The sequence below is a fragment of the Coturnix japonica genome, chromosome 1, assembly GCF_054131305.1.
Source record: "Coturnix japonica strain WE chromosome 1, WE-NBRP24, whole genome shotgun sequence".
Classification (NCBI taxonomy): Eukaryota; Metazoa; Chordata; class Aves; order Galliformes; family Phasianidae; genus Coturnix; species Coturnix japonica.
In genome coordinates, this window is record NC_140663.1 from 160,749,168 (window position 1) to 160,763,449 (window position 14,282).

Consider the following 14,282-nt stretch of genomic DNA (forward strand, 5'->3'; position numbering starts at 1 on the left):
ACATGCAGGGTAGGTACAACTCCACACTACTCTATTTGCTCAATGTTTATTATTTTTCCAAGGCAATTCACCTGTATAATCAATTACATTTTCCCACCCACATCATTTTAGCTGTAGCAAAGGATTATATCTGCACTTAAATAGATTTTTAGCTACTGAGGACTGAATGCAGATTTCAGTCTTCTTAAAGAGCTCACAGGCCAGCTGTACTGTGTGGTTACCCAACTTTTTCTATTGCTTTTCCTTTAGTACTGAAAAAGTTTCCATCAAACACTGAGAGTAAGAGGCTGTACTGTTTTTAAACCAATGCCTCTTCCCTGACCTTGTCCCTTTCCTGCAAATAAAACTGTGACTGCCATCTACAAGTAATTCACCTTACCCAGAGGTCATGCTCAGCGTAGTCAAAGAGAAGCCACACTTTCCTGTCAGCATGAGAAAGAAACACCTTTTGCAGAGAAATGACATTTGGATGCTTGAGCTCCCGTAGCAACTGCAAAAGAAACAAAGGCCGTATCAGTTATATCCACACATCCAGAGCTGCGGAAGGGCTAAAAAAAAGGAATAGTAATAATAGCATTTGCTATGTATCCTACAATACAAACAAGAAGATAAAAACTGAAAGAAAATAGCACTTTTCCCCCTTTTTAGCCTTTTTTTTTTTTTTTAATGACAGAATCAGTCGCTAGTTCGAAACCAAAGCCAAACACACAGTTCATAACCCCCCTCAGAGAAAACACTTCCTATTCATTTCCTTTAAATCTCAGTAAATCTCACTATTATCCAGGCTCACAATGCTCGCTGAACAGCCAGCTGTGGCAGCTGCCATTTCCCACAGGCTCTAATCTTTGATACAGCCATTTGGGGTATCCAATTTTCTCCTGATTCCAAATTATCTTGGAAACCCTGCGTTTTGGTTGCAGTCATTCCAGGCAGAAGCTCATGACTCACGGAGCTCCTGTCAATGCAGTCAGCTGAATGAAGCTATGGTTCACAGGATGGAGCCAGCTGATGTAGAAGGTCAGCTCCACCAAAAGAAGGCAGCCCATCTCCCTCCCACAATGTACACCAGCTACGATATTCACAGAAACCATCCATCAAACAGTTCACCAGTTCAGAAAAAAACTAGCCCAGACACACAAAGGTGGCAATTTTCTGCTGAGTTATGGAGCTGCAGTGACTTGTGGCACTAACAGCAGACCCTGCAGCAGCGGAGGGACAGAACACAGCTTGGAGCAAGGACTTTCAACAGCAGCGGGCCATCAAATCAACTCAGCTGCCTTTAGAAACTGTGAGCCTAATCATCTCCAAAAGGAAAACATAACAGACAGCACCACTCACATTTCACTTTACTGTAGTCACACATTTACCGAAACAAAAAAACTTCTTACATGTCCCTAAGCAAACTATTCTCAAATGGATACACAAGGTTGTAAGAACTCTGTCAGCTAACAGATGGTGAATGGAACAGTGAAGTCTGCTGGAAATTATGATATTGTAAATAAGAGTGGCTAGCTTCTTCTTTCTTAAAGCCAAGGGCAATTCAAACAAGTCCTTGAGCATAAAAGAAAAAAATGGTACTTTATGTCTGAGATCGAATCTACTAGGAGAAGTCTGATTGATTAGATAACAGAGGGAACAAGAGAATTAGTTCCTTTCCACTGATACTTCAGTCTCATATGTTAACATTTTAGCTGCTACTAAGAGTAGGAGGGCTGTCCCAAAAGTAATGCCTCCTATTTTATGATGCTGGCTTTTGACATCAGAGGTGGATGTTGGTAGTGTGAAAGTAGATACTGAATCATAGAATTACCCAGGCTGGAAAAGACCTTGAAGATCATCAAGGCCAACCACAGTCTAACCAGTACCCTAACTCTAACAACCCTCTGCTAAATCATATCCCTGAGCACCACATCCAAATGGCTCTTAAACACATCCAGGGATGGCGATTCAACCACCTCCCTGGGGAGAACCTTACTGCCAATGCTTCGTACATATGAGAGCTGCACAGTTACAGTACACTAACCTTCTTAAGACATTTAAAAGCATTACATAGAGGAATTTTAAGGCAGGATCTGAAAAAAACAAGTGTGGAATTCTGTAAATGTCTATAATTCCTACATAGTGTAAGGATTAAAGTAGGGGGGAGAACACCACAAAATTGCTTTTTTCCTTATTTATTTTGCCTTTTACAGGTGGGGGTCACTGGTGGTGGGTTGAGCCCAGCCAGCTGCTAAGCCCCAAGAAGGAAGAGCAAGAGCACAGGTCAGAATACTTCTGAGTCAAGATAAAGACAGTTTAGTAAATGAAGAAATGGGGAGAAGAATGTAATCCAAAAGCACTAACTTGTCACCTCCCATAAGCAGACTGATGCAGATTGCCTCACAGCAATCCATTCTGCCTCCCCCAGATCCATTTTCCCTCAATTTTTAATGCCAAAAACGGTGCTATAAGGCATACACTATCCCTGTGGCCAATCTGGCTCAGCCATCCCTGCCTGCTGTGACCCCTCCCAGCTTCTTGACCACCCTCAGCTTTCTCACTGTGGGAGCAAAGTAAGAAAAAGTCAATACAATGGTGTGTTATCAACTCCATTTTAGTCACAGATCTAAAACACACCACCACACGTACTGCTATGAGGAAAATAAACTCCATCTCATCCAGACCCACTGCAAGACCAAAGGTAGGAGTCAGCTTCTTAGAAGGGAATAAGGTCATAAGGTTCAAGAATGCATTATTCCAGTCCTTACAGTTAGAAGATTTTTTTATTCATTCAGTATAAATTCAAGATGGTAGCTCCAACTTATGCCAAACATTTTGATATATAGAGTGTAACCAGAATATTTCATGACAGTGAATAATTGTATGTCCCAGACCAAAATCTAACCATATCTCCTATGGTCTGATGACTCCTGTACCAGCAATCCAACTCTTCACACCCATACAACTCCTGGATGCAAGAGGAATGCAACAATCAGGGCTCCAAAAAGTAATCAATACCCTTCACATCACCTTCTGTTCCATTTTAAGTCCATCCGACTCCTTGTTCTCCATGTAACAAAAATCATCAGCTCTAAAAACCCATCGTTTTCACATCAAATGTGATCTTAAAGAACATAAAGAGAATCTATCATCAAAGCTGGTCCAGGACACAACAAAGAGATGAGAAACCTCCAGTAACCCAGCAGAACGTTGCCCTGCCTGCATAGCCAAGCAATATAGACATAATCCTCCTTTGTTCATGCCAGGAATAGCCAATACTGATTATTAAATTCATAGCATTCCTCCTGATCTGCTATGTGCCAAGCTGCTGCTTTTTCACTTCCAAATTCAGCCAGAGGCAAGGTGTAAGTAACAAAGGGTATATTTTCAAAACGTGCACACATATAGACCTGTGCATGTAAACACACTTAGTACAGATATGACCAATCACCGATAACAAAGGCAAGAGAAAAGAACCTCCTTTGCAGGCACACACACTTAGACACAAAACTTCACCACCTCACTGAGCAACACAGCCACAGAGAAGCATGGAGCCAATGCTCATCAGCCTGCTCACATCCCCTCCCATTTCCACATGCTTATTTCTCCCAAATCCACCTTGATCTCAACCCTTCCTGCCTTTTACCCTTCCCTCTGACAATCCCACAACCTCAGCATCCCTTCCAAATACTAAAAAACAACTCTGCATTCTCCTGTAATATCCGTAGCCATCTACTTTCCCTCTTATCAGTTACAAAGCCCTCACTGATTCTAGTCAAGGATAAGCCTGAGAGATCCCTTCTGTGGCCCATCATCATCAGTGCTTTAAGAATTCTGGCTTTTGTTACTGCCATTGATACACACTGTTTATGATTCATGCATCTGTGTTCTCAGTTTTATCATTCCTGCTGGCTTTTTATCCTTGCCTTTTATGCTGAATAGCTGTTAACCACATATTCTTACAGCCTGCCTTAAAAGCTGATGCATTTGGTCAAAGCAAGACAGGCACGAGCATCTCAGTGAATAGGATGGCTAATGCACATCAGCAAAACCATCAGAATGAGGAAATGATTGCTGAAGTGATGACAGATGATCCCTGAATCACTGTCTTGGAAAGGCTGAAATGCTCCAGGACAGAGATAACAGAGCAGTAAATGCAGACGCTGTCCACGGGACAGAAGAGCTCATGCATCATGTGGGCTGCAAGCAGCATTTTAGCAACCTCAACCTCCATGAACCGGGCCCACTCCAGCACAAATGGCATGTGCCTTTCCCACCAAATGACTTGCCTTGCGTTCAGCAGCTGACAGAGATCAACGAAGAAAAACAGGCTGCAAGAAATGGAGTATGCAACCAGCGTGATGATGCTTCTTGTCCTAGGGACTCTGAGACCCTAATTTAGTTCTACAGAACACTGAGAAAGTAGACAAAAATTGTTCACCTATCTCTCAGCAAATGACTGTCCTTTTCACCTGCAATTAAATCAATGATTCAAGATTGTTTCCAATCAGAAAGATTTCCCTTAGATCAGAAAGGGAAAACCTGGCTCACGTTCAAAGAAATACAAATCTGCAGCTGATGAAGATGATGATACATCTTGTTTGACTTCAGTGCCATAACCTTATGTCTGACCCATCTGGTCTTGCCCTTGTTTTCATAAACACTGTTCAAGACATAGCAAGAGAACTAACATTCCTATTAGAAAAAAGAGGGGAAAAAAAGACAAACAGCTGATTTAACATTGGTGGTTTCCAAAATAATTGAATCTTTCACAATCACACATGTAATATTTGCCAGCATCTCTCATGTCCAAGCACATTCAAACTGTAAGTAGTCACTGAGATGTTCAGGGTCTGCTAGAAGTAAGGAAGTAGATGAAGAATCCCAATGACATGGGCACCTGTCGTCAAGCTCAGCAGATTCTGCTGTTCATAGGAAATGTTTATTCCTAAGGGGTCCACTTTTAACATTAAATTGGTATTTTATTCCACTTTCTCAGAACTAAAGCTACTACTGCCCTCCCTTTATACAAGATCTCTCAACCATATTGCTTGTATACATATCATACTATTAAATTACAGCACGTAAGAGTCATTAGTCATTAGAAAGGTCAATCAAAGCTGTTTTCCATGTGCTGGGTCCTGCTTTGTGCAGGGTCACCAACCACCAGAGCAGGCTGCCCAGAGCCACATCCAGCCTGGCCTTGAATGCCTCCAGGGATGGGGCATCCACAACCTCCTTGGGCAACCTGCCCCAGTGCATCACCACCCTCTGAAGTGCAAGAGTCCTTCAGACACACACGCAGGTTGAGGTCATCCTATAACCACGAAGGCAGCCATTTCTGCTTGCTCCTTGTCCTAGTCACTAGCTCTTACTTTTAACTGATGTAGACCAATAACAATTTTATTTTCAGATGATTTGACACTGTCAGACATCAGCTTGGATTGTTAGATGACTTGGATAAGTAGCCTATGGGCATTTTTATACGTACAAGTTATTTGAGTCCTGAGCTAGTTAGTCATTATAAGAAAGACAAAATCCACTGTATAGTTCTAAAAAACGAGTTCATAGTTTGATATACATCACAGCGATTGCTGAAGTGATTCTGATAATGTGACTAACATACAAAAGCTCCAGCTTCCAGAGAAAGTGAAATGGATATATTTCACACATAAAACCAGTCCTCTTAATACCACCGCGCTCATAAAAAGCATTTATTGGAATAGTCTAGAACACACTGCTAGTGTGCCATTCAGAATAGAATTTTGAATATGACAAATAATAAGTTTATTCATTAGATATACAGATTCCATCCTATGACACAACACTTCTGATTAACTCTCTCTCTCCCTATATACATATATATCTACATATATGTATTACAACTACATAGAATAAACAATCTAGGTGTTATCTTTGATTTGATCCTTGTCCATATGAAGCTCCTGTTTTTAAGAATAGTAAGGAAAAACAGGTAAACTAACAAACACTATATTCCATGATAATCTATTAAATTGTCTGCAGGAAAATCCAATCACATCAGCACGCTGAAACCCAGATGGAAAACAAAACAGAGCCAACAGGTGCTCAAGAATTACTGCTTTAGCTCAAGAAATACTGCTTTAGCTTACTCCAGCTTTCTATCACCACAATAGCTTTTGGGCTCCACTCCACCCTTTGGCCTTGGTGCCCACTTCCACTGTGATTTTGGTGCCTTCAGAGCATCTCCCGTTTTTCTTCTCTAACACTCTCCCATGTCAGTGACACATGGTACTGCTGTTCTCTTCTAACAGAGTGTGCTGCAGGTACAACAGTTCCGAGCCAGGAGGAAGCCTCCCTGCTTTCTGCTCGTGTTTTATCACTACAGAAGACCCTGATGCTCAACAGCAGCCCTCAAGTCATGCAAAGAGGCCAAATCCCTCCTGACTGTCAGCCAAGTTAGCAATTCTCCTGTAACTGATACAAATTACATAAGTATCATTCCAGTGCCAGAAGACACTTCTCCAATAAGGAGCTAAGCTTTCCTGCCAAGTAGAACTAACTCCTTTAACTCTTCATGGAAATCACTTCAAAAATACAAACAAAATGTTTTCCCAAATCATCTGAAATGGTAGCTGACATTTTCCAAACGCATTCGCTCTGTGGAAGTCGCAATATTTGGAACATTTTCTGCTATAACTGTTGGAATACTCAGAATTTAAGACCCTGTTTTCAGCTCCTTCAGTTCCACACGGATATCTAATGTGACAAAAAGGGTCAGCTTCCATAAACTGGTTAAAATACCTTCTTTTGAAGAATATTCTTTCAGCTCCTTTTCTTTTTCATCTCACTCAGCTCAAGAACTGTTTTGTTTGAAACTACAGATTCAACTTCAAGCTTGGAACCAACTGAAGCAAAAACAAAATTGAGGCAGATCTACAGGTTCCATACCCTTAAAAAGTATGGACCGAAAATAAGCAGCTGCCTTCCTCAACCATGAAGGTTATGGGCATTTCCTTTCATTAATTAACTTCAGTCGAAACACCATCCCAACAAGAGAACACTGATAATCAACTAGAAACATCTACTTACTGCATTTACTCATCTAGTCTCACTTACAGTTTGTGATAAATTTGCACAGAAACTAGAACACGTTACTCATGTTCTTCTAACAACACAGAAAAACCTGAATAACCTAGGAAAACATGAGAATAATACTCGTGGGTATACCCCAACCTGAAGCAATAACAAGGCCTATTCAGTTTGAAATCTTCATTTAAATAGAAACCAGCATGCTTTAATTGTTCTGAGCCAGTAAGAATTAGTATCTCTTTAAGAAATAATTGAAGTAGTAATGCAGAAGTCAGATCAAATAAGTCATTTAAACCACTGACTCCAATCATGTCTTTCAACTCTGCTCTTAATCTGCCCTGAGGCAGGCAGCATACTTTAACTGAAAAACAGCCATTCATCAACAGCAAGTAAAACAGGTGCATGCATTTCCATGACATTTTTATTTATTTCATACCTCCATGATAAAAATATAGAACCTGCAGTAGAATAACATGATTCTGCAAACAAAAAGATGCACTCAATGAATGCTTTTAGTAGGTCTGTTATCTAGTGGGAAGAAATATTACTTACCGCTATTTCTCTGCATGCAGACATAGAAATTCCAGTACCTTCTATCTGCTTTAAAGCGTAATCTTTATCATCTTTCCTGTGAAAGAAAAAAAGAAATTTGTTTTAAAAACGGCACTACGAATTGAGTGAGCTCTTTACCACCATGTCCATCCAAGAGATCTCTCACAGAGCTCAAAGACAACCCACTGTTCACATCAACCTTTCTAAACAGGAAAGAGGAAAAAGTAGGAGATTAATGGACAAAATACGAATGTGGTTAATGGAGAGAAAGAACGGAGTGAAACTGTGAGTGGGAGAGAACAGATTTCAGTAAGAGGGCAAATTACATTGAATCAGAGAGATGAAAGAGGGGAGACATACAAGAGCTGATACAGGAAAAAAAGGAGCAAGGAAGACCAAGATAGAACGCATGAAAATGCTTCTATATGATAAAAAATAAAAACTTACTATCCTGGAAAATAAACTGAGCCAATGCTGAGCACAAACTCATTCTCACATGACTAAAAACACCCAAAGATGGAGCGATTCTCTATTTTTCACCTTATAGAAATATTGGTAGAGTGAAGCCTGAAAACAAGAAACTTTCATTATTAATCACGTAATTAAACCACGTGCCTAACGATGACACTGTTCTAAGAATGAAAAGCATAAGAGGACTTCAAATCAAATGAGACATTTATAGTGGACAGGGTGTTCACAGAGCACTCCAGGCAGCTGGCACAGGGCTTTCCTACGCTGCTGATGAAAAGTGAAATCATTTTGAGCTAGAAAAACTTCCCTCTGTCTTTTCTATCCCCTCTTAGCTGGCAATGGCTTGCAGCCACTATTGGATATAAATAAGAAGCAAAATGGATTGGACAAGAGGTTATTCTCATAGTTCTATTCACTTATACATCCAATTTTCAAGGTATCTGGAGAGATCCTTAGTGCATGAGAAGTGCTACCACACAACAACTGCTGCTCTTCCAAGCACTACCAGGGACAGGACATGGCACAGCACTGCTCAGACTGAATGTGTCTGCCACTGACCTGGCTGCTCTGATTTCACAGCATTAGGAGAACTCAGTATAGAAAGAAATGCTGCCATACAAATGGCGTTACAAGAACTTCTGGTAGCACTGATTGCTGCCTTATACTTAGGATTGTAGAACTCTATTTTTAACTGATCAAATTTTTGCCAAATTAGAAGTCTATATTCAAATTTTCCATCCCAGATGGTACTTTCTCTGGGAATTCTTAGAAAAAAACCAACTTTGGCTGTTTCCTAGAACAAAACTGTAAAAAAAACCACTTCTATTTGTTCATGCTGAGTGTTCTACAATTATCACTTTAATGGGAGTGCAGTTAATATTACATCCTCTTTCTCCTCTCAAGAACATACTCACATCGGACGAAATAAGAAGTTGGGAAAAATAAGATTTTTCACATTGAAGGGCAGTTTCAGACCTGAGCTCTAAAGTGCTATAAAATAATATATATATCAAACTGAACTGGAAAGCACAATGGAGATAAAAGAAATAATCGATGTGAAAAGAACACAACAAAAAGCAACAAAGAGTAGGAACAGATGCCTGCCAAACACAAGCACTTTGCAAAGCTCTCGTATTGCAATGCCTGGTGTTTTTTACCATTTGTTAGAAAGGATACTTTAAGCATATATAAGCATATATTCTACATCTGGAAGAAAAGGAAGCTTCTTACCTAAAAACTACCTTAAATAAACATCAATTTTACTGTTATTTCATCGCATATCACGCATGTTGTACCAATGTACTGATATTGCACTACAGGATATCCTAGATGCTGATCATGAGATAAGTAAAAGTGACTAATAGAGATACTAAAGACTTAAAAATCAATGGTTGTTATTCCAGATTTACATTACTGTTGAGAAAAGGTCAGAAATCTGCAAGTAACTACTAACAACCTAAGAACAGTTCTTTAAAAATCAGGAAATGCAACATTTGTCAGCAGTTAAATGTCTGGGAGAAACAGCTTCTACTGTCTTAAAACTACCAAAGGGAACTGTAAATGTAGCATCTATTCAGTAGAAAATTAATGAACCCAGTAATTGTTTACGGTTCTTATTCCCTAAAGAATATGGAAATCTTGATAATTAGAGATAAGGATGCTAATAAAACATAAGATTAAAAAAAATCAATTCTACCTTTGAGAATTCCATTAATATCAATAGTGATAAAAATAAAAAATCCGAAGTACAGCTGTCATAGTACTGTTAAAGTGACTCAGTCTCGGCAGTAGTAATCCAAAATCAGTGGACACATTATCATAGAATCTTTTGAGTGTGAAGGGATCCTTAAAGGCCATCCAGTCCAACCTCCTGCACTGAGCAGGGACACCCACAGCTCCATCAGGTGCTCAGAGCCCTGTCCAGCCTGACCTTGAGTGTCTCCAGGGATGGGGCACCCATCACCTCTCTGAGCAACCTGTGCCATGGCCTCATCATCCTGACTGTAAAAAACTCCTTCCTTATATCCTCTCTGAATCTCCTTACTTCTAGTCTGAAATCATTTCCCCTATCACAAGACACTCTGCTAAAGAGTCTGTCCCCTTCCTTCTTACAGCCCCACTTCATATACAGAAAGGCCACACTCAATCTCCCCAGAGACTTCTCCAGTCTGAACAGCCCTATCTCTCTCAGCCTGTCCTGGTAGGGAGGATATTTCTGCAGCCCTCCTCTGGACACGCTCCAATAGGTCTGCGTCACTCCTGTACTGAAGACTTCACACATGGATGTAGTACTTCAAGTGGAGTCTCACAGTGCAGAGCAGAAGGGCAGGATCACTCCCTTGCCCTGCTGGCCACGCTGCTTTGGATGCAGTCCAGGATACAGTTGGCTTTCTGGGCTGCGAGGGCACATTGCTGGCTCACATCCTGCTTGCCATCCAGCAGTACCCCCCTCCCCAAGGTCTATTCTGGCAGGTCTTACATGCCCCAGGCTCCTACTGACAGCACCCTTGGTTTTCCCAGTTGAATTTGGGAAATTCAACTTCACTTTGAACAGTTTATCAGATAAATGTCAAGTAACACTGAACCCACAACTGCACAAACCCGCAGAATTATACATGCTAGCAAGATATGCAAGAAATATTAAGTGCTCCCCTACCTATTTATTAGGACTTCAAAGAAGGACACACATGAATGAGAGGTTTTATTATGCTGATAAATATCAAAATGGCATTCAATAGCAAAGATTTAATTTACCACAAATGAAGAAAGAGATAACATGAAATTAAAAATTATTCTATTAGTCTATGAACTAACTGTAGCATTCAAGTTAGGAGAAGAAAAGAAGAAAATTGATCTGCTGAAGCAGGACATAGCAGCTGTGTGGTATTACCGTAAATGTGATAGGAGCTGGGATCACTCATTCTGGAGAAGAGGAGGCCCAGGGGAGACCTTATCACTCTGTACAACTGCCTGAACACAGGGTGTGGAGAGGTGGAGATCAGCCTCATCTCCTGTGTAACAGGGACAGATAAGAATAAAACAAGTAGAACTGGCCACAAATTGTGCCAGAGGAGGCTCAGGTTGAATATTAGGAAAAAATTATTCTCAGTGGAGTGGTGAGGCACTGGAATGGGCTGACGGGGTAGATGGTAGAATCACCACCACTGGAGGTGTTCAGGAAAAGGGGAGATGTCAGACTGAGGGACGTGGTGCTGAAGTGGTCTAAAGGAAGAGATCAATCAGAACTAACACAGACACAGCAGCTTCATTCTAGATTAACTTAGCACACCTTCTAACCAGTATCATCCTTCCAAGCCAGTCTGAGACACTACACTCACCTGTGCAGAAAGCCACAGTTGAGTTCTGCAACGTTGAAAACTAAAGTAGGTTTTTTTTCCAACACACAGAAACAACCTGAAGTAAAACTATATCATGTACTTCTACTGCCTGAAGGTTGCTTTAAAGCTATTTTACTTTCACCGATGATCTACGCATTACACGTATCACTACAAAGAGTAATTCTAAAAAATCTCTAAGTTATCTATGGTACACATTTTATTATGTTTCAAAGGCAGAAAAAAAGGAAAACTGTATGACCTAAAACAAGTTGGATGAAGCAAGAGTGAATTAAATACATTTGGTCAAATGTCTGGTTCTTCATTTGGCTGAAATTTAAAACACTATGAAAAAGTGAACAGTTTAATGCATGCTAAATAACACAGAAAACAAAACTGCCTTCTCTATTATAAATTTTCTGTATACAATGACAGCATGGCTGTATATGGAAGTTCAGATTTATTCAAGTCTAGAGTATTTAAAAGTATTTACAACCAGCTTAAGGTTCCCCCAGCGCAGATTGTTGCTTGTTCCCTGCACAGAACGTATCAGTCAAAAATCAGATAAAAGCCAGATTCTGTCCTGAAAGCCTCTTATGTATTAATAAATGAGAAAGGATAATGTCTACCAGTCAGAAAAGCTACTTTGTAAAACATGTCAGCTTGGAAGCCTACTTCACAGCTATCCTCCAGTCCCCTATGAAGTTTCCTCAATAACTGAAGACTTTCCAGGTACAGGTGAATAAAGCAGTTCGTACTTGCTCAGCTGTAGAGGACAATAAATTAAATTCCCAAAACATTCTGACTTCAGACTTGTTTGTGCTCACCACTGGAAGCAGTGCTCCATACTGCTCCCAGTGCGGCTGCTGCCATCAGCACCTGCTCTGCAGCTTCACCCCAGGTCCCACCACCAATGGCCTTGGGACTGACTGGGTTCTGGTCTACAACAAGATCACTGTGCAACACCTGCAAAGCCATGTTACTACAGTATGAGCACATCCAGGGCATCTCTTCTTTTCTCCAGGTGTCGCTGATGTGCAAGGGCTCTCTGTGACACTGGCACACAACTACAATTGGGAATACCACCTATACCGTTGGTGACAAAGTCAGACTCAACAGAATACAACTAGTTCAAGGCCAAAAAAAAAACACCGCATATACCATATTCTTTATTGCCTGAGGCTCCTTTGCTTCTAAAGAGAGCAAGAGCAGCAGTAAATCCAGGATCCCGAATTTTCTTTTCACTCTAAGACAAAAGCTGCAGATAGCTGATGGAGGAACACGTCACTAGGAAATCAACACTGCATGCCCTCATCTTACTTTAGATCTGTCGAAGACAAGGTGGTAGACTTTTCCCATTACTGAGAAGAACTGTTCAACAATTAATACATCATTTTATGAGGGCACGTCACAAGTTGCATGGATGTTACTCACTCCAAGTTTCCATGTGATGCATGGCCACAGTAACCTCTGAGGAGACAGAAAGTGTTCAGACAGTCCTATCATACACTTGAATAAATTTCAGAATTCAGAGAAATTGATAGGAATGTTTAATTTTATCATCTTGTTCTCTTCTTTTCATTTAGAGAATTAACACATAAGCATCAAGTAAGTAATATATTGCCTGTCTGCCAATAATTTCTAACATTAGAATTTAAATGCTAAAGAAACTAGCAGGAAAAAAATAATCTAAAGATGCATTTCAATAACTTTGTGTATTTTTCCTTTTCTTGTAAGGCATGTCTATTAATCACAAAAATGAAAACAGGTAAAACAGCGTATTTTAAGTTAAGCACTATTTATTTCTTTTTAACTATTAAACCCCTACTTCAGAAGCGTTTGATCCTGAAATGCTCCAGTGTGACTCAACCTTGCTAACTTCAGTATTCAATTTTTAGACAAAGAAACCTTTATAAAAGAGTACAAGATTACAAGGAACACAATTTGTGACTGAAGCCCATGTTGTGGACTTGGAACTAAATCTGCAAAACGTAAAAATAAAAGGCATTTCATTGAGTGCTCTGGCCAACACAAAGAAAACACATCAGGGAAAGTTGTGCTAGCAGAATTTCTTAACTGGGGGTCTAACTCAAGGCCTTCTGTATCACCAAGATGCCTGCAGAACATGGCACAGCTGATGCGCCAGAAGAGTATCATTACTCTTATCAGAGAGCAAAGCTTATACAGGGAGCATTTTCTACTTCAGAACAAATCCTCCAGCAATCAGACCTATTTGTAAGTAAAGCAAATGTCATATTCCACAGCTGAAGGAAAAACCAGCAACAGCAAGCAAATAAACCACACTTCTGAGACAGCTAATACCACGTGGTGAATAGCAATTTATCACTGTATTCCTTTTGTTCTTTATTTTTTTAATTAACACCTTTTGCCACTACACACAGTTTGGCAAAAAGTTCAAAGTAAAGGAGTAAATTTAATGATACACTGTTCATGCTGTTCTTCTGACACAAGAATTTGCTGCTGTCAAAAGAAAACCATTTCCATGCCATCTCCATCCAGCCAGAAATCCTTCCTTTCTGACAGATGTGATCTGCATCACACTCCTCTACAAGCTGATTCACCCCCTCCAACAAGATATCCCCAAGAAACAGAAAACCACATTGGATAAAAAAGCACTTCAGGCTGCAGCACAGTATGATGAGTATCCAAACCAGCAACAAAGCGTGTGGTGAGAGCAAAAGATGAGGGGATGGATGGTAGAGGAAATGCAGAGGTGGAAGAGAAAAGATGCTTCTCTGCCAATCCCCCCCTTCTGGAAGTAGCAACACAGTGAGTGTGCTCAGCTGCAAGTCAAAAAGAAATGAAAACTAAATAACAGAAAGACAAAAGAACCCATCCACCTATCCCTGTGAT

General features: G+C 40.3%; 1 protein-coding gene across 11 annotated transcripts in view; it reads right to left on the reverse strand.

Moving 5' to 3' along the window:
- Positions 1-14,282, reverse strand: part of CDK8 (cyclin dependent kinase 8) — a 61,329-nt gene that overhangs the window by 37,435 nt on the left and 9,612 nt on the right. For 10 of the 11 annotated variants that reach the window (XR_014942184.1, XR_014942183.1, XM_085536362.1 and 7 more), the window contains exons 2-3: positions 7,603-7,678; positions 380-490 (exon numbers count right to left, since the gene is read on the reverse strand). Coding sequence is in view for 6 of the 11 variants with exons in the window: in XM_085536362.1 (XP_085392488.1) it covers positions 380-490; positions 7,603-7,678 (187 nt within the window). In the remaining 5 variants the exon portion in view is untranslated. Of the gene's footprint in view, positions 1-379; positions 491-7,602; positions 7,679-10,963; positions 11,030-14,282 lie in introns of those variants that run through there. The other variant, XM_085536364.1, reaches the window with a different exon arrangement.